The 20503-nt window shown below is 33.2% G+C and overlaps 3 protein-coding genes and 1 long non-coding RNA gene across 12 annotated transcripts; 3 read left to right on the top strand and 1 right to left on the bottom strand.

The window, feature by feature from the left end:
* Positions 1–8070: 8070 nt before the first annotated feature.
* On the top strand, positions 8071–12973 carry LOC111301369 (uncharacterized). 3 transcript variants are annotated; one of them, XM_022896974.2, is made up of 13 exons: positions 8071–8320; positions 8409–8498; positions 8624–8746; positions 9036–9203; positions 9288–9374; positions 9514–9644; positions 10143–10187; positions 10276–10332; positions 10523–11311; positions 11412–11588; positions 11703–11852; positions 11954–12067; positions 12152–12973. In XM_022896974.2, the coding sequence occupies exons 1-13, from the start codon at positions 8300–8302 to the stop codon at positions 12798–12800; spliced, it is 2601 nt and encodes an 866-aa protein (XP_022752709.2). In that variant the 5' UTR covers positions 8071–8299; the 3' UTR covers positions 12801–12973. The 3 variants fall into 3 exon arrangements, with proteins under 3 accessions (XP_022752709.2, XP_089600945.1, XP_089600946.1); XM_089744819.1 differs by lacking the exon at positions 10143–10187; XM_089744820.1 differs by lacking the exons at positions 10143–10187; positions 10276–10332.
* Positions 12880–17543, top strand: LOC111302468 (protein PLASTID TRANSCRIPTIONALLY ACTIVE 16, chloroplastic-like). 6 transcript variants are annotated; one of them, XR_016328320.1, is made up of 7 exons: positions 12880–13018; positions 13331–13365; positions 15362–15540; positions 16080–16547; positions 16649–16717; positions 16975–17048; positions 17411–17501. XR_016328320.1 is itself a non-coding variant. In XM_089744821.1 (6 exons), exons 1-5 carry the CDS (start codon positions 12993–12995, stop codon positions 16709–16711), a joined length of 756 nt encoding a protein of 251 aa, XP_089600947.1. In that variant the 5' UTR covers positions 12880–12992; the 3' UTR covers positions 16712–16717; positions 17411–17543. The 6 variants fall into 6 exon arrangements, 1 of the variants encoding a protein (XP_089600947.1); XR_016328317.1 differs by having other exon boundaries at positions 16080–16532; positions 16991–17048; positions 17411–17490; XR_016328321.1 differs by lacking the exon at positions 16975–17048 and having other exon boundaries at positions 17411–17453.
* Positions 17403–19696, top strand: LOC111301370 (tropinone reductase homolog At2g29290-like). 2 transcript variants are annotated; one of them, XM_022896976.2, is made up of 5 exons: positions 17403–17600; positions 18338–18449; positions 18662–18878; positions 18969–19075; positions 19267–19696. In XM_022896976.2, exons 1-5 carry the CDS (start codon positions 17503–17505, stop codon positions 19456–19458), a joined length of 726 nt encoding a protein of 241 aa, XP_022752711.2. In that variant the 5' UTR covers positions 17403–17502; the 3' UTR covers positions 19459–19696. The 2 variants fall into 2 exon arrangements, with proteins under 2 accessions (XP_022752711.2, XP_022752710.2); XM_022896975.2 differs by having other exon boundaries at positions 18338–18545.
* LOC149514775 (uncharacterized) lies at positions 19517–20424 on the bottom strand. Its single transcript, XR_016328322.1, has 2 exons — positions 20166–20424; positions 19517–19974 (listed from the first exon to the last, which is right to left on the bottom strand). It is a non-coding gene; the product is annotated as an uncharacterized LOC149514775 (long non-coding RNA).
* Between the last annotated feature and the right edge of the window lie 79 nt (positions 20425–20503).

The raw sequence follows: 20503 nt of genomic DNA, 5'->3' as shown, positions 1-20503 counted from the left end.
ATTTATTTATATCTCATTTAGATCTTGATTGAAAAATTATTAATCTATCATATATTTTCTTGATTTTGGTTTTTGCTCTTGATTCACAAATGTTTTATCATTGGTTTTTATTTTTTGTTGGATGTGTCTTAGATGCCATCTACCAAATGCACATATTTGCTTTCGACACATGTTTTTAACATTAACAAAAATATTTTTTTAAACAATTATGACTTGTTTATCAATAACAAAGAAGATGCAATTGGTAACAATGCTTATTTTACAATTAAACCAAATGGATACTATATTTCAACTATTATTTATTGTTATTATGATATTAGTTGCATAAAAACTTAGAAAAAGACATAGATTATCTTATTCTGATGACACTAATGATAGGTTTTAGATTAGAGAGTTGAACTTAAACAAAATAGTTTTTTAGAGTGATAGATAAAGTATAGATAATTATGGAATAAATAGGAGAGTTTTAGCAAAATTATGTAAATTACTTTAAATACAATGGGGATTAAAAGCATATAGACATATGTTAATAGAAAAAATGGTTATTAGTTTTTTTCACATCATTGTCCATCATATAAAAAACAAGGTTGTGAAGTATTAAGTAACTAAATCTGAAGAAAAAATTAATAGGCATTCCCTATTATTTAAAAAGCCAAAACTGATACTAGAAAATTTAATAAATAATAGATGAAAATGGTTCAAAGGTTATTTGGGTGCCTTAGATAGAACATAAATAAAAGTGAATATAGACTCAGTTGATAGGCCTAGATACAGGACTCGAAAAAATGAATTTGCTACCAATATTCTTGGTGTTTGCACATTACACATACAATTCATATATGTCATACTGAGATAGAAAGGTTCTGTAGCAAATGACAATGCTTAATAATGCCATTACACGTAAAAAATAATTAAAGATCCCACAAGATATTAGCTTTAATATGTTGATCTTAGTTTTGCATGAAATATATTTGTAAAACATATATTAATGTTGTGACATTGGAATGATTTTTACTATTTATGTGATGTTAGATAAACAAATGGTGAAGGTTTTTTGGCACCTTATAAAGGTTAAAGATACTATTTGAATGATTGAAAGTCATGACACCAACCTACAACACCCTAGAAATACTTCAATATGAAACACTTTTAAGTAAGAAATTATATCAAGAGATGTTTCGGTAAATTGAAAGCTAGATGGGCAATTTTAAGGGAAAAGTCATTTTATCCAATAAAAACACAGTGTAGAATCATTTTTGCTTACTACTTTCTTTATAATATGGTTACACTGATGTTTACTCCATTTTTTTTACTATTTTATTGGTTACATTGATGTTTGTAAGATATGGTTAAGTGTAATATTTATTTTCTATATTTGTTTTATATATATTTTTCTTTTTTTTATTGGTGTACGATGTATTTGACTATTGTTTGTAATAATAATTGTTTTGGTTCCATGTTTATTGGTTTACTTCCTAAACTAATTATATGTTCATCTTCATTAGCTTTTGATTTGATATACATTTTATTGCATGATATCTAACTATATAATTATGATATCAAAATATCTTCATCTAGTGCCAAAATAAAAAATGCATCAAGAAGAAGAAAAGAAAACTCATCAATAGGTAATCACACCTGGATAAAAGATAATGATGTAATACTTATCTAATATCTACATGTATTTACAGATGATTTTATATGAAAAGCCAATAATGGAATGTTCAAAGTTGGCTATCTAGAACATCTGAAAAAGGATGTTGGAGTCAATACCTCATAAAATCTAACTTAAAGCAAACCCATACATTGAATCAAGGGTAAAACTACTCAAGAGACAATATCATACTTTTGTGATATGATTAAACATGCAAGTGGATTAGGTTGGAATGATCGGGACAAATGTATCACTATTGATAAGGTTGTTTTTTATAAGTGGATTCGAGCTTATAAAAATATTTGATACATATGTAATTTAACCTTTATGTACACTCATCTCCATGCTAGAGGGTTAAAGAATAAACATTTCTCTCACTTTGATGACTTCATCATGATATTTTGATCAAACAGAGCAATTGGTTAAAGAGTTGATGCAATTGAATCATTTAATGCTAATAAAGATATTGACTTTGGCTATCATGAGAATGAGCCTAACATTGATCATGAGGGGGAGAGATTAGAGGATGAAGAAGAAATAGGTTCAGCTTGTACGGCAACTTCAACCACAACTAGAATATTGTTAGGCAAGAAACATTCTAAAAGTGATGATTTGGTCAAGCACATAGGCGATATTAGTGCTGTATATTGTGAAGTAGCAAGCAAAACCAAGGACATTTAATCTTTCTTAAAGAAAAAAGCTAAGAGCAGTGATAGGCAAATGTCATTTTTTAATTAAATAATGTAACTAAATGGTTTTTGTCGAAATGAAATATTTTCTGTTGGTCAGTATATCTTGAGGGATACTCACAAAATTGATTTCTTCATTGCACTACCTTATGAATTTGGAAAAGATTACATACGAAAACAATTACATAAATGTAATAACTATCAACCATTATTTGACTTTTCTTATTCAGGACACATGTAGCTTAGTTGTATTCTTGACAACATTCAAATATTTTGTATTGTTAAGTTACATTTTTTCAATTATGAATATGGTTTTAGGGTTAAATATTATAATTACAAATTGTAATGGATCATATTAGTTTTGTTATTACAATTATATTGGTATTTTGTAATTACATTCTAATGTTTTGTATTGTATGTATATTATAATTACATAGATTAAATTTGGATACAACAAACATAAATTGAATTTGGATACGAGCCACATGTGAATGACAAAAGTTTATCTTGTATAACTGAAAATTTTTTTATTTGTATAAATAAAATAATTTTAGACTTGTGTAAATGATACAATTTAAACTTGTATATATGAACAAATTGTCACTTGTATAAATGAAACAATTATGAATTGTATTAATGAAAAAATATAGAATCGTATGAAGTACAAAGAATTTGGAGTTCAAAGGAGATACTTGATGACATTCTATAGGATTTTTTGTTTGAAAAACACAGAATGCATTATCACGGGATATTACAACAGAGGGAAAACATAAAGCTATATTTTCTTAGCACAATGGCAAAGCACTAGGGTCTGATGGTTATAATGCTCACTTTTTTAAATTTGCATGAAGCATAGTAGGGGAGGATGTTACTAGAGCCATTGCACATTTCTTTCAAAATGAAGAATTGCTACTGGCTTTTAACTCCACTATTATTGCTTTGATGCTAAAAAGTCAGTCTCCAACCAGCATAACTGATTTCAAAGTCATATCGTGCTACTCTATTATTTACAAGAGCATTACTAGGATATTGGGGAGTAAATTGTAACAGGTCCTGCCAACACTGGTCAGCAGGAATCAAAGCCCCTTTAAAGGGAGAAGCATCATGGATGATGTATGACTGGCATAAAAACTGGTGAAAGGTTGTAGTAGAACAATGCTTTCTTTAAGATGCGCATTAAAAATATATTTAAAGAAAACTTTTAATTCTTTAAATTAGGATTTTCTGATCATGGTGCTTGAGGCTATGAGGTTTTCATGGAGATTTATCAACTAGGTTAAAAGTTGCCTTACAACGCTATTATATTCATTGTTAATTAATGAAAGATTGGTTGGGTATTTTAAGGGAGCTAGAGAAGTAAGACAAAGGGACCCTATGTCACCCTGTTTATTTGTCATAGCAATGAATGTCCTCTCTAGGCTTTTAGACACAGTAGTAGCTCATAGAGTCTTTCTTATCTCCTTAAGTGTAAAAAGATCCAACTGACACATTTAAGTTTTGCAAATGACCTATTAATCTTCACAAAAGGGCACCTGGAGTCTATAATAGGTGTTTAGAAGGTACTAAAACTATTTTACTCATTTTTTGGCTTACAGCTAAATTGTGCAAAGAGTGAGCTATTTTGCAGAAGAGTGTCGAGAGAAAAATTAAATGAAATAATGGTTGGAACAGAGTTCAAGCATGGTTCTCTTCTTGTTAGATACCTAGAGGTACCACTGGTTTCTCGCAAGCTTAGTGTTGGAGACTGTACGCCATTAATTGAAAATATCATAATGAGAATTCAGTGTTGGGCAACAAGACACCTCACTTATGCTGGTCGGTTATAGTTAATTCAGTCTATTATCTTCAATCGTTATAATTATAAGTGTAGGTACTTTATTTTGCTTAAGCAGATTCTTAAGAAGATTACTTAGCTTTGCCTAAGGTTCTTTTAGAAAGGGCAAACCGGCATTGTAAAAGGGGCTCAAGTCAGTTGGCAAGTAATTTGTAAGGCCAAGTTTGAGGGAGGGCTTGGATTAAAAGATATAGAGGTATAGAATCAAGTTTATGTACTCAGACTTCTTTGGCATATTTTTACATAACTGGCTCTTTATGGATAACATGGATTCAGAGTTATGTGCTAAAAGGAAAAAATATATAGGAGATTCCAATCTCCCATAACTATAGCTGGGGATTGAAAAAGATGCTTAAACTTAGAAGTATTGCATCCATATTCTTAAAACAAACAGAGAATGGACTAATATAGAAAGATCCTAGATACTCTATTACCTATGTGGATGAGGAAATACGGAATAAGCAGTTGAAGGTCACTTGGCACAGACTTATCTTGCGCAAGTTACATGTTCCTAAACACTATAATAGCTTGGATGGCCATCTTTAACAGGCTCCCTGCGAAAGATAAGCTGATCTCATGGGGTATTATTATGGATGTAGGATGTGTGTTATGTAAAAAGGAAAACGATAACAGAAGTCACATTTTCTTTAGCTGTACATACTTCAAATGTGTCTGAAAATAGTTACTACAGTTATGTAATCTACAGAGAAAGGTAACTAACAGGGAATAAGAGTTCCAATGGGTAGTAAGCATGTTGAAAGGGAAAGCACTAGTTTCAATTATATTGAGGTTGGCCAGGGGAGCATATATTTACTTGATTTGGGCAGAAAAGAAAAGAAGACTTTTTAGATTACAAGAAAGCACATGCAAGCAGATCTTGGAGCAAGTAAAACAAATAGTAAAACTAAGTTTAGTAGGTATAAAAAATATAGAACATGACCAAATTAAGCAAGTGCTAAGTGAGAAATGGGAGCTAGGTAGAGAAATGTTTGTATAAAAGTTGAATAGTGTTGTATTGGTTACTTGGTAGTAGCAATTGCTACTTCTTGGATAATAAATTCATTACTTACAAAAAAAAAAATTGGAGTTCTATACATCAATTTATAAATTTACATAAATCAAAATAAGGAAATAACTTCGTATTCTTAATTTTCATTGTAAAAATCTAGATATGCAGTCACACAATTTATGACAAACTTTATCAATTTTCTCTTGCGTGAATATATTCTGCTAGGAATAAGTTCAGTAAAAGGGAAATTGCTCATATCATCAGCTAAGAGCCATTGAAACTTAAAGAAGTAGTATGTTGAACAATAATTAGCAATTTAATCAAATAGGGGATAGTAACAAACAAGTCATTGAAACTACTTCATTTTATACAAACAAGCCAACGCATCATTAACTAACATTAACTGACCCTTATTCTCCTAGTTCTTTAATCAAACAGATGATAGTAGAAGTAGTAACAAGCCTCTTATTTTCTGTTCTGGACATTTCTTTCCGAAAATGCCAAAAACCATAGAGATTTAGATAGCATTTGTTACCTCTAACAAAGGCGATGTTAAAAACAACAATAGCAGCAGTAAGACGACGACAATGATGGCTACGAACATTGGGGTTTTGGGGTTTTGCTACAATAAACTTGATTTTGGGATTATGGGGTTTATGTGAATTTATTAAAGATTACATCAAATGTGGCGTTTTTATATTAAAAAATTTAGTATTTATTTTCATATTTTTTTCATATATCAAATACGATATTTTCAATACGAAAATGTGCTATTTATATGAAAACCTAATCTTTGTTTATTAGGCAAATACGATATTTTTGTTACAAAAACATTGTATTTGTACTTTTTATTTTCGTTATTTTTTTTCAAATACGACATTTTTCAAGATGGAAATGATGTTTTATTTTTATTATTTTATTTTTTTTCTAAATATGACTGTGTTTTTGTTTTGAAAAACGTAATATTTGTTCAATTTCTATTTTTTCCTAAGGCAATTATGACGATTTTACATTAACGTAGCATTTCATTATATTTTATTTTTTTAATAACAAAAGCTATATTTAAATTCATATTTTATTGGTTAAATATTACGTTATATTTAATAAAATCAATTTATTCGACATGTAATGAAGGATATTATTATAAAAAATTTTATTAAATAATCTTATTTTTCTTTCAACCAAATATAAAAATATAAAATTTTCATACCAGTAAAATCATCTCTCTCCTAAATCAATATTTTCTCAAAAATCACTTTTTTTTTTTAAATCTAAAATTTTACAAACCAAACGTATCATTTGAAAATTTGAAATTAATAAACTTAGAACTTTCATTAAAACTTGATACAAGGAGTAAATCAAATCTAAACTTGATAATAGTTTGAGTTTTGTAATATTGTAGTGTCACGTCAATAATATTTTGATCATATAATTTCATAATTATTTATTTAGTTAATCACATTATTATTTATAAAACAATAAAAAAATTAAATTAAACATGCATATATTTTTATAATCTTTGTATCTCTCTCACTCTTATCTTTTTCCTTTGCTTTAATATTTTTTTTATAAACTCAATTAATTTAAAAGTTGAAACATTGTCTTAAAATATTATTTTTGACATCTTTTAGTATATATTTTTTTGTGATAAGTCTTATACGTTCTCTAAATCAATCTCTAACAAATTACATTTTCATCAAATCAAGAATTTTATCAACAAGCTTCAACATATAAATATTAAATCCAATTTAACTCACAATTTTAATTTAAAGTTGAGATCAAATTCAACAGAATGAAAAAAAAATAAAAAATAAAAAATCAAATAACTTATTTTCTTTAATAATTCAACAATCCCTTTTTGAATTCTGTAAATATTTAAATCATTAGCCTAATTATCTTCAGTATCATACATAAATGACGAATTTTTTTTCCTAAATGACGAAATATCTTTGCTGGATGAATCATCAAAATTTTCTAAGATGATTAAAAAAAAAAAAAACTTATTTTTTAGTTTTAAAAAATCTCCTTTAATATCCACATATAAGATGGAAACGACAAAAGCATATTTTCCCTGAATAATAATAAGAGCATAGTACGCATCATTTCCTGATCCAATGGATGTAATCTTTTGTCTTGTCTTTGGAGTCGATCGTTACTTGCAACTCTATGTAACCAAAACAACCTCGTATCAGTTTTGTCCCTTTCGACAAATATGAAGATATCCTTAAAAACTCTTGTATTTTTGGGCTAACGGTTGATGAGAAAAAAATTTAAAAAAATTTAAAATTAATTTAAAATTATAATATACAGTTTGATTTCAATTAATAGTTTTATTTGGTTCAGATTAAAATTAGATATTAAATATATATATATATATATTAAGTTTGAATCAAAATTTAAATTAAAATATAAAAAATTAAATAAAATTGAATTATATATTTTTATTAATTTATATATATTTAAATTTTTATAAAATAAAAATAATTATTTTATATAAAAATCTATTTAAATATATTAAAATTTTATTAAAATAATATATAAAAATTAATAAATTAAAAATTAATAAATCAAATTTAATCGAACTGAATTGATAAAATTTAATTTAAATTAAATTAATTTCAAAAAATATAATTCAAATTTAAATCGAATTTTAAAAATTTATAATATTATATGTAATTTAAAAAAATCAAATTAAATTCAATCAAATTTAAATTATTATCGTCCTTAATTGACGAAAAATCGGAGACCCTCTCAACCCAACCCAATCAAATTCAGATCAAATCGAAGAAACCCATTTGACCCAACACCCAAGAAGGGACAAAGTTGTAATTCCACTAGAACGAAGGCCTGCCCAATAAATATCAATTTCAACAACCATCTATCCGAAAAACAATCCAACCCTAAAACACTAAAAGCCCAAATCAAACAAGATATTCGCTCTCCTCTTGCGTCTCCACAGACATTTTTTTCGAATTTCCCTTTCCATTCGATTTAATCCCCAAGCTCTAGCAATTCATGGCGTAGAATTCAAGTACAAATCTATTGCTCTCTCTAACAAGTATTTCTCTCATCTCACCATCTCAAGGAAAGAATCGATCTTCAAACCCTAGAAAATGTCGGGCGGATTTTTCCGGGTAATTATTATATATATTTTCTCGTGTGTGTTGCTCAGATCTTTGCAATTGAATCGGTTCCGACTAATTTTTTTGTTTTTTAAATTAGGGTACTTCGGCTGATCAAGACACTCGATTCTCCAATAAGCAAGCGAAGCTACTGAAATCACAGAAATTTGCTCCTGAATTGGAGCATCTGGTTCGCTTTTAAATACATTATTATTGATTTTTCCATTAGAATTTGACACAATTAATGGTTTTAATGTTCTATTTTAGTGTTTAATTTCATCAAAACTAAAAAAAAAAAAATTGTTGTTTTTCTAGGTTGACATGACGAAGGTTAAGATGGATGTTATTAGACCTTGGATTGCTACTCGGGTAACTGAGCTTCTTGGTTTCGAAGATGAAGTTCTTATTAACTTCATCTACGGTCTTCTCGATGGAAAGGTAATATAATGTATTCCCCCTATCTTTTTTTTTTTCTCTGGTAATGTGTGTAGTTTTATAGTTTGACGTGGTTCGGAAGTGATACTGCTAGCTGTGGGGTTAGTAGCTTCAAGATATACTTCTTGTTAGTAGATCATTGCCTTGGGCGGGTGGCTTACACATTAGATCTTTTCCTTGAGTTGTGAGCTGTATCTCTATTCTGTGGCTTCCTGCAAAGTGTTTGCTACTACGATTTTTGATAATGGTGCAATGTTGTTTATAGTTCATCTTGTTGTTGCCTCCACTGCAGGAAGTTAATGGCAAGCAAGTTCAGATATCCCTCACTGGATTCATGGAAAAGAATACAGGAAAGTTTATGAAAGAGCTTTGGATCCTTCTGCTTAGTGCACAGAGAAATGCAAGTGGTGTTCCTCAACAATTCTTGGATGCCAAAGAAGAAGAAACTAGGAAGAAAAAGGTTAAAATATTTCTAGGAGTGTGGTTTGCGATCATGTTAGTATTCTTGTTTCTTGTTTAACAATATTGTCATGGGTGGCTGCAGGCAGAGTCAGACCGGATAGCAAATGAGATTCAGAAGAAGAAAGAAAAGGAAAGTAGAGAACTTGAACAAGAGAGATTGAGGAAGATGGTAATACTAAGTTTTTCATGCTGGAGTTGCAATGTATAGGGTTGGGTTTTTGGTTTTAACTTTCGTTTGTGTTTCTTATGGCATTCAGCTACCTTCTGCAATTATTTGGGTTCATGTCCTTTACCTCAAACTACTGTAGGACGATGGTGATGAAGCGAAGGCTGGTGATGTGGAGTTGGATCCATTCTCAAAGAATATGCCAAAAGGTTCAAGTGCACATCCTGAGGATGAGAGAGATGCTGACCAAAGGAATGGTGTCGGAAGGAGGAGGTGAGGACTGAGGAGTTTTTTCTTTGATTTGGTGCATTTTTTCTTTCTGTCTATGGGTTATCATAGGTCACTTTTGAACTTATCAAATAGTACCAATATCACCTGAAAATTTGCTGCTTTTGTTAGTTTGGGGTTTTCTTTTGGGGGGTGGGGGATTAAGAATTTATTTATTATTTCTTTCTCGGTACATTCAGTTTTGGGCCATGTGATTTTAGGTGGGTTTTGTTCATTCTATAGGCCTGTTCCCCCCCCCCAATCCCAAAATTGGAAATCCAAAGTTGTAAACAATTTCATATTTGTTGAAGTTTGAGATTGTCCATTAAAATGGTTTGAATTTGTAGCCTTTTCTTCCCAAATGGTTAAGCTCAGTAAGTTGAGGGATTATTAGGAAGTGGTTTTTGAATAGAAAAGATATTTATTGAAGTAAATCAATGCAGTTTATTTAAAACTAGGAATTTTTAATTTTTAGAACACTTATGATGTATTAATCTCTTGCAGAGTTTCTAAATCTCCACGTTCAACTGACTTTTCTCCATCCCCTCGGTAATTTAATCACTGCTAGGTTTTAATTGTATTGTTTGGATTGCATTCAAAAAACATGTTTATTAAATATCTTGGGTTTCATATGCAGAACATTGCTTTCTCGATCAGTCAGCAGATCATTTTCTAATTCGAGAAGCTATTCAGAGTATGTTCTCTCAATCTAAAAGTAAATCATAAATGCACTCAGATCATTGGGCCATGAGAAAATTTGTGTGTTAACCTTTCTATCCTTAAAATGGGTGATTACATGTTTAATTTTTATGCTTCTGATCTTTATTAGTGTTCCATTAGTGTAAGATTTTTTTTGAGATTTAAGCATCTGAATTTACATGCAGCGACAAACAGAAGTCTAGGAGTGTATCTAGATCACCTCAACCTTGGCGGCGCTCTATTTCAACTGATAGGATGTATCGTTCCCCAAGAAGGCAATCTCTAACTCCTAGGTCTAGGCATACACCTCGATCATCACGCTCTCCTTCAAGACAAAGACCATCTTATTCCAGGCGAAGATCTCATTCTCGTTCACTTCGCAGATCACCATCTCCTGTAAGACGTAGATTACGTTCTCCTTACCAGCGCAGGTCACCTACATCTGTGCATCGTAGATCCCGATCACCCATCCGACGTCATAGATCACCCTCACCTTTCCGACGTCATAGATCACCATCACCTATCCGACATCATAGATCTCCATTATCAATTCGACGTCGCAGATCACGATCTCCTGTTCGACGTCGCAGATCTCCATCACCCATGCATTATAGATCTCGTTCACCTGTACGCTGTAGATCTCGCTCGCCTGGGCAATGCATATCTCCTTCACCTAAACGCCGTAGATCTCCATTGCTTGTGCGCCGTAGATCTCCATCACCCTTGCAACGTAGATTACCCTCTCCTGTGCGACAGCGGCATCACAGATCTTCATCAACACCCCGACGTAGGTCATCATCTCTTGTGCGACGTAGATCACTTGCTTCTGGTCGTAGGTCAATAACTCCTCATGGTAAGTCTCCTTCACCTTATCAATCAAGTTCTTTGTCTCCTGTGCAACATAGATCTTCACCAGTTAGGAGATCTCCAAAGAAACGAAGATCACCTTTGCTTTCTCCTAGAGAAAGACAACGGTATGTTGACATCCTCTTCATAGAGATTTTGTTTATTTGAAACTTCTTAAATTGAATTTGCGGAGCAGTCTAAAGTCTATTGCAAAATTCTATGGTGCAGAATGCGTGGAAAGTTGTCTCCTGTGGGACTTAGACCCTCTAGTGTTAGACCCCCACGTAGAGATCTTATGGATCAGAGGGATGCAGGTGATAAAGTGCCGGCCTTATCACAGAATAAGTCTCCTGTCTCTGAATCTCCGTCACATGTGAGGAATCGATCTGCTAATGAAGATAGGAGGTAATTTATTAAACTTTGCTTTGAGATGTTTTGTTTGTATCATAATCCAGTACATTTTTATTGAGTATCCATGCTTATGCAAGTTATTTATTTTTTACATTGTTGATTCTGAAGGTCTTCGAGTCCATATGAGAGTCCTATGAAGCAAAGGAGGGAGCAAATTGCTCATAATGATAGCTTTAGTCCTGAATGGAAACCAAGAGAATTGAGAGGTCAGCGGGACAGTCAAGGTACTGGGAGAAAAAATGAAGCCAGCAGAAGCAGGTTAGATTCCAAATTAATCATTTTTCTGACTATTTTAGTGCTTCTGTTGGTTCTTGTTAGATGATGAATGTTCAATTTGTTTTGGTCTAATTTCTCTATAGGCATTCACCACCAGTCAGTAAGCAGAGGGTTTCTCCTAGGAAGGTTCATACTCCCGAACGATTGACAGGCAGTCTGTCTACAGAATCGAGAAAGAAAGACCTTGAAATGAAGAGGTATTATTTTGTCACAACCATAACGTTATTCTTGTTTGATTATCAGTACGTAGAGGCCTGACTATTCTAGCTCATTCCTCTCAGTGAGAGGTCCTCTGGAAAAGTGGTTCATTTGGGAACTCCTGATCGACAGAGATCACCAGCATTATCTGAGGACTCATTTCAAGGCGAGAAGCAAAGTGAATCACACCTTGGAGAAGGAAAAAGATCTGATGAGAGGAGCCGTTCCCGTCAAAATAATTTGAAGGACAGTGATCAACACCACAAAGCAGAAGCTTCACCAATGTTGCTTGAAAAGGTTGATCATAATAACCGTGGATTGGAATCAGGTTCTGAAGAAAGTGATAAGTGCAGAACTAAGTATAAGGAAAAGAGAAAGCATAAAAGGTCTGAGAGGCGTGAAGTTACTTCAGATGGCGATTCTAGCTATGATTCTGAAATTGAGAACAGGAAAGAGGCTAAGAGGAGGAGGAAGGAAGAAAAGAGATTAAGAAAGGAGGAGAAGCGTAGACGTCGTGAGGAGCGGCGTCGCAGAAGAGAAGAACGGAATGCAAAGAAGCTTAAAATGAAAGATCAAGATGTTGACTCTAATTCAGATGGTGAACATGCGGCAAGGATGAAGTCTCATCCAACTGATGATAAAGAGGCAGAGACTGAACAGAAGCAGCTTGAAATTGAGTTAAGGAAGAAGGCACTTGAATCACTCAAAGCAAAGAAGGGCATTAGTCGCTGAATCTTGTGTTTTGAACGCTAATATGTTATTTATCTTTGTTCTCGTTCAGCTGATACATTTAAAGTTTGATAGGAATTTTATGTTTCAAATTGGAGTGTCTCTATATTGGTTACTGCTTAATGTAGTTTGTGTTTACTGCTGGCAGCTGGAATGGATAAATGACGATTTCCTGAGCTTTTCTGTTGCAACTTTATGCAGACCTTGCTGCTAGATTTCTGGTAATAACTGTTTTCCCTTAATTGGGAATTTGTTTTCCTCATAATTTGTCATGATGGGTGTGAACTTTGAAGGCGTGTTGTTGCCTTGATTAATTTTTGTGGTTGACTTATTTGATGTAATTGATGTGAAATGTGAGTATGACTTATGCCTGTGGGTCGAAATTAAACTGGTCTGTATGATCAAATAGGTTGTTTATTTAGAAATGAAACGTTACATAGTCTTTTCTGATGCATTAATATGAGATTGCTAAATCACCTTTATGGTCAATTGGTAGATAAATTTATTTTCAACTAGATGACTTGGTTGAGCAGGCCATGTGCAGATCTCCAATTGAACTTCAATTCAGGTGCGGAGTTTTCATTCTTTTATGGGTTCTTTAGGAGAAGAAATCAGTCTGGAGACGAATCCTCTTTGTTCATTAATACTAACTAACTACTTTCTCACTGTTTGGTTTAACCTCTATGGTTGGCAGCTTGATAGTTGTTGCTGGGACATTTTTATCTTAAATTATTGCTGGTTCTCAGACTTGTGCTGTTCTGCTGATGACATTGTCATGTATTTATTTGCAATGATTAACTCTGTATGAGAATATTGCTTAAAATCTTAAGGGTATTGATTTATTGGAATTTCCTAATCAGCTACGGGTCTGGAATGTCATTATAATCAAATCTGAGCCTTTTGGGTTCTAGGTTGTTGGGCATGAGTTGCAATATGGCCTATGTTTGAAATGTAGTGTATGTTTGAAATACGGCTAGAATGAAAATCTTTCTTATGCATAGTTATATTTGGTGATCCTTCAATCGCCATGTGATGCTGCTTTTTCTCCTTTCTTGATGGGGTGTTGATGATTTCATACTTGTTAGTGAGGGTCTATCTGCCATGCTTCTTCATTATGTCTCAACTATTTGGGTTCTAACTTCTAAGCATTTATCAAATGCCCTGAATCGGTATTGGTGGCTTTGTTGCAAAGGAATATACTATAGTTAAAAGGTGGAGGCGGTGAAAGTTGAGCTTGAGCAGGATGTAGCATCTTGAAAGCTTAACTAAACGGAGTTGTCTTATCATATGCCATGGTCTCTTTATCTTGGCAGTTGGTAGAGTAACTTATCCCCCCGCCTCGGAAATTTCTAGTACGGTCACATTTTGGTTGGTTCTTGTTCATTCTTAATTTGTACAGCAATTTCACATCTTTTTCATTTTCACGAAGCTACTAAAGAGAATCTTTGGATGGTGAAATGGTTTTATGCGCTGTTAAGCTTCTGGGGTTGAGGTAGATTTTTCGAGTGCAGATAATTTTAGTTTTGTCATTATTGGTGGTTGATGACAGTTGACACTAGCTTCTATCCATGTGGTGTCTATTTACAATGGGATCTGTTAGTAACTTCTGAATCGGACAGAGTAGCAAATGTAATTTTCCCTGACTTCTCTTTCTCGAGAAATTATTTATTTTCATGTTCAGAGAAAGATGGGAAGAGGACCAGCCTGAAAACCAGGTTGATCCAAACAGCCATCTGGTTGTAGGATTCATCCAAGGCCTTCAATGGATGAGTGGCAGTTCTAGTTTTTTCTGTTCACAAGTGTTCTGTTGCCTGCTCTAGAGGTGATTATTTGCTCTACTAGAATCAGTATCTTTGCTAATTTGCCAATTGTTTATTGGTTGATATTCAGGAACCTGATATAATTAGGTAATTTACCCAGTTCATGGAAATAGAATTTCGTTTCTGTTAAAAAGTCCCAAAACCGAAAAGATTTAAACCTGAAAACTCTGATTCGTCTTAATTAATCTGGATTTCTGTTCGCATAAAGCTGTTGTCCTTCTGTTTATGTGGACCATGCTTATCCGACTGTAATCAGTGGATTAAGCTTGCTCGAAACCAAATGAACTGCTGACGGATCTGTCATTTTCTGGTGGTTCAGCACGCATTAAATCTGGTGTCCAATTTCCTTTAGTAGAAAAAATTGACTACGTGGCTCATCTCTATTTGATAGCTTGCCATCACGCTTTCTCATCTGGAAAAAACACAGTTCGGTTGCCATAGCCACAGGCATCGAGAACTATGACCTAGACAATAGTAACATACAGAGAATAGTACTAGAATTTAACCATATCCATGGCTCCAACTCTCACCTCAAACAACACGCCCTAGTCAAGGCTATCCCTCATGAACCCAAGATTCACAGTGTTGCCAAAAGCTCCGGTCCTTTTCAGCTTGGAAAAGCTAAAGGCAATCCCGAAGAAGGCCAAACTGTAGATTCAGGCAATTCTAGTCCTTTCCGTTTCAATTTCGGCAAGGTACCTGACGTGAAAACTTTAGTGCCAGTTGTGATTAAACCTTCTACAGGCTTATTGTTTGGGAACCCAAGGAGGAAAGATCCAAGCACTGCCTTTGTTGCTGGTGCAACGGGGCAGGCTGGCATCCGCAATGCACAGACATTATTGCGCCAGGGTTTCACTGTTCGGGCTGGTGTGCCAGAACTTGCTGCTGCACGAGAGCTGGCTCTTCTTGCTGCCAAATACAAGGTTAGCAATCCTAAACCATAGACACGAATAGAATTGTTAAAGGAGCAATGAACAAGTTGATATATCCAATTCTTGTGGAAATTGTTTATGTTAATCTGCCAAAATAGAAGAAACAGGATATTGTTATTAACCAAATCAGAAGTCATGAGACAAATTTCAACACTATATTGCATTCTAAGATTAGATGTAACAATTATATGTAAAAAGGTGTTGGAATATTTTCAAAATATAGCAAAAGAATGAATCTTAATTGATTTAACATTATGTATTATTAGTCATTGGAATGAGAAACTAATGACTAAGAAGCTATACAATAACTTTGGAAAATTTTCAAACAAAGAAACTTCCAATATAGGACATTTCAAATGCTCATACATGAGAATTCAAATTTCATTTGAAAAATAGTCCCCCGCTTATTTTCAGCAATTCTGGCAACTCAAATCATCAACTTTTGTCCAAAATGACACCGAAAGTAACATCTATGGACCATATAAAGACCTGAATTTTATCTGTCAAACACTAATCCGTTGTCACTACAGATCATATCCAATGAAGAATCAAAACGACTCAATGCTGTAGAATCCACCTTCCAAGATGCAGAATCAATAGCCAAAGCAATTGGCAATGCCAGCAAAGTTGTTGTCACTATTGGCCCTGGTGAAAGTGGTCCCAGTTCCGCGGTCTCCACATCAGACGACTTACAAGTGATCCAAGCTGCTCAACTTGCGGGCATAGGCCATGTGGCAATAGTTTATTATGGTAACGCAGCGGGTGCTTCTACTTATAACGTGCTTGATGGCATCACGTCATTCTTCGGCAACCTCTTGTCTCAATCTCAACCGTTGTCTCTGCCCGAATTCTTACAAAAAATAATCCAAACTGATGTTAGCTATACGTTCTTAAAGACAACCCTGATAGAAGATTATTCTGCAGAGAGCTCTTTCAATATTATCGTGTCAGCTAAAGGAAGCATTGTTGCAAACGACTACAAAGTAATGTAATATAATGTAATGTATGCAGTTTTATCTGATTCCTTGTGAAATTTTTTCTTTCTTGATCAGAATTTTCGTTTGTCTTATTGCTCAATGTTTTGAGAAATTGTGGTTAGGTTGTGAAATCTCAGATAGCCTCTCTGGTGGCAGATGTTTTCTCCAACACAACTGTTGCATAAGATAAGGTACAATTAATTTGAAGGGTTCATTATTGGGTGGTAACTCAGCTATATATATAGGTTCATTTAGCTGGTAAAGTGATCAGCTGAAGATGAGATATAAATCCAAGTGTGACCATGCATGGTTTTGATTCCATGTAAAAGTGATTTATTTGTAAACGCTTGTATCATGCATAATGCAAGTATTCAAAGTCTACTTAAAGATGGATAGTAGTTTATTTTATTTCAATGATCATTTCTCGGTTACCCACATATCTTAGCAGTTGATAAATGAGACAGGTTGTGGAAGTTTTTGCAAGCCCATCAGCTCCATTGAAGGGTGTAGATGAGCATTCAGGTAAATTGCTTGGGTAACAGTGTATCAATTATATAGTCATAAAAGATTTTAGATTTCTTGGGAAAGAAATATGTCCTGATTTTTGCTTTTGTTACTTGCTTGGGAAAGAAATTCGTGGGTTGATCTCACAAAAATTATGAATATACGTATACATACACATATACATATATATATATATATATATAGAGAACTTCTATAAAAAAAAAAAAAAGATATTATAAGGTACTATTGCAATGATAATGAACAAATGAAAATTGAGTTACATAAATGACAAGTGTGGATTTGTGGAAAGTTTCCATTGGTTACGTTTCAAATCTTATTGTTTATATGCTTATCCTTTTGTCCTCTCAATTTGTGGAAAGACTCTTCAACCTGCTAGATACTATTTAAGAAGGGAGATTCCAATGATTGAAGCCAAATAGATCAAAGAGAAGGAATAAGAAGATCAGTAGAAATGGCTGATGAGGCAGCAGATGTAAGCGGTTGCAGGAACAACAGATGGTCACTTCATGGCATGACTGCTCTTGTTACTGGTGGAACCAAAGGAATTGGGTTCTCTTTTTTCTTCACCTTGAATTTCTCTATTTTTCTCCTACAATACTATATGATTTTTCTTTTCATGGTTTGGTTAAATTCAAAGTATAAATGTATATGTTTCTTTCTGGTTTAGTCCCCACAAGAAAATCTCAACTTATGACATGAGAAAGACGTTATATTTTATTATTTAATCTAATATCATATACTATTTATTTTTTTATGCTAAAATCCAAAAGACATAATCATATGAATTTAAATAAAAATTGATAATTCGAAAACATAGTTACATAAAGAAAGTATACAAAATTTCAAATAATTTGAATATGTTCTTGTACTTTATTTTATAGGTATTTGCGTCTTTCAATAAACATCAATCATATTTTGCCCATAAATACTCATTTTATTTTATTTTTAATTATTGATCTTTTCATTAAATTTTATTAATTTATTTTTTAAATTATTTTTTATTATTTTTATGTTATTGTGCTTATTAAGCAAAGTAGACATCAATTATCATCTTATTATCATGATTTTAAGCCAATGTTAAAACTTGGTGTAATTGACCAACAAAAAAAACCAGTAAGGATTTTGATGAAGAGACTAGATTTCATGTGATTCCATATTATTTTGACTCTATAGGAAATTGATGATAAAGGGTTATATTATATTACAATTACCATTCTGATCTGAAGAAATTGATGAAACTTGCATTTGATAATTTGACTGATCTCAAGAAACCTGCAAATGATCAGCTACGCTATCGTAGAGGAATTAGCTGGACTGGGTGCAAGAATCCACACATGCTCGCGGACTGAAACTGACCTCAACAGATGCTTACTTGACTGGGAAGCAAAGGGTTTTCAGGTCACTGGTTCTGTCTGTGATGTATCATCTCAGGCCCAAAGAGAGAAGCTAATGAACACTGTCTCCTCTAAATTTGATGGAAAACTCAACATCCTGGTAACCAAACATATATATATATATATATATATATTCTTCTGCTTTCTCTCATTCTGCAAGCATTGTGTCCTGCGAAATCTGTGGTTCCAATCATGCCAAATTTGGTGTGGCTCTAGATTAACAATGTGGGGACATTTATTTCGAAGCCGACTCCAGAGTTCACAACAGAAGATTTCTCATTTATCATGGGGACGAATTTCGAGTCTGCTTACAACTTTTGCCAACTTGCATATCCTCTTTTGAAAGCTTCAGGGAGAGGAAGCATTGTTTTTCTGTCTTCAGTTAGTGGTGTGGTGACAGTAAGTGTTGGATCTATAAATGGAGCAACAAAAGGTATAGTATTTCGTGTTTTTCCCGCCAAAATAAAACCTCTACTCCATTGAAAGATTGAATTTAAGATGTCATTAACTCCATTGTTTGCAGGAGCCATAAACCAACTTGCAAAATACTTGGCTTGTGAGTGGGCAAAGGACAATATAAGGGTCAATTCTGTTGCACCATGGTTCATCCGAACTCCCCTTGTTGAATCTGTAAAAATATTTTTCCCCGATGTTTACTCTTTAATTTTATGTTTATATCAGCATGATCATATCATTCAGATCAGTAACCAACAATGATCTGTATAATATTTTTGTTCCTCGATCTGTATAAAACTTTCACTGTTGTAAGTAAATGTTTTTTCTTGGGTTGATAGCTGGTTTCATTCTCCATTATCTTGCAGATCATTGAAAATTTCTCGGAAGCCATCATCTCTCGAACTCCGATGGGTCGAATCGGAGAGCCAGACGAAGTGTCATCCTTTGTGGGGTTCCTGTGCCTACCAGCAGCTTCCTATATGACAGGGCAGACTATTTGCATTGATGGTGGGATGACAGTGAATGGCTTCTTCTACCCTGAAACCCTTACTGGATAAGAGCACCTAGGCCAATGCAATAGACACCTCAACTACATGATCAGCTTTCTAGTGTTGGAACATTTTCAAAATAATGTCACATAACTTGTGTGTGATGATAAGATCTTATGTCTTATTTCCTGAGACTTGTGTTGGGATAATTGTGTCTGCACAGACAGGCATATGAACAACTATGTAATATCTATTTGAATAATTATGTCTTTATAAAAATGCATCTATTTGATTATAAATAAAAGAACTTGTACATGCAACAAAAACCAAGAAAAACTACTCGTCTTCTGAAACCAAATCAGATAATGCTCGATAAATTAATTTCATCAATGCAAAATATAATTAATTATTAGGTATATAGATTTTATAATATCCTCAAAGTTTATACATAACCAAACTATTTCCAGGAAATCATTCATATATAAACATAATATATCTCAGTTAGAGCAGAGAAATAAGAATATGGCTGAAGCAGATAGCTCAAACAGATGGACTCTTCAAGGTATATGACTGCACTTGTCACTGCTGGAACCAAAGGAAAATGAAAAAATATCAATTATTTAACAATATAAAATCTTAAATTTTAGTCTGATCACTTGAAGCAAATAAAAGATGCCGATGATTGCATCACAGTGGCCAAAAAAATCAACGAATATCAATCCAAATCTACAATGGCACCATAGAAAATGATTTCACAGTCCAAGCTGGTAACTCACCCACCTTCCCCTCTGAAATTTCTTGCAGCTACCAAATCACCTATTCCCCTACCAAACCTCTCTCACTTTTTGAAGTTATGCCAGCACCAATCTGAGTCGACTAATTGGCAAAAAGCTGAGGAATCCTTGATGAGTTTGATCTAAGTTGGGGTGCCTCATTTTTCCTTGATGGGCAAATGGTGGGGAGGGAGGAGAAACCCGGCTGATATGTTCCTCGGAAGATTTCATTAATAGAGTGTTTATTTCATTAATTTCGTTAATTTTGAATTGAATTAATTAAATTATTTTATTTTATTTTTATTAATCAAACTTCAAATATTAATTTTAAAAATTAACCA

The sequence above is a fragment of the Durio zibethinus genome, chromosome 15 (assembly GCF_047325235.1).
Source record: "Durio zibethinus cultivar Kanyao isolate XHJ-2024 chromosome 15, ASM4732523v1, whole genome shotgun sequence".
NCBI classification, from domain to species: domain Eukaryota; kingdom Viridiplantae; phylum Streptophyta; class Magnoliopsida; order Malvales; family Malvaceae; genus Durio; species Durio zibethinus.
This window is presented reverse-complemented; position numbering and strand designations above follow the sequence as displayed.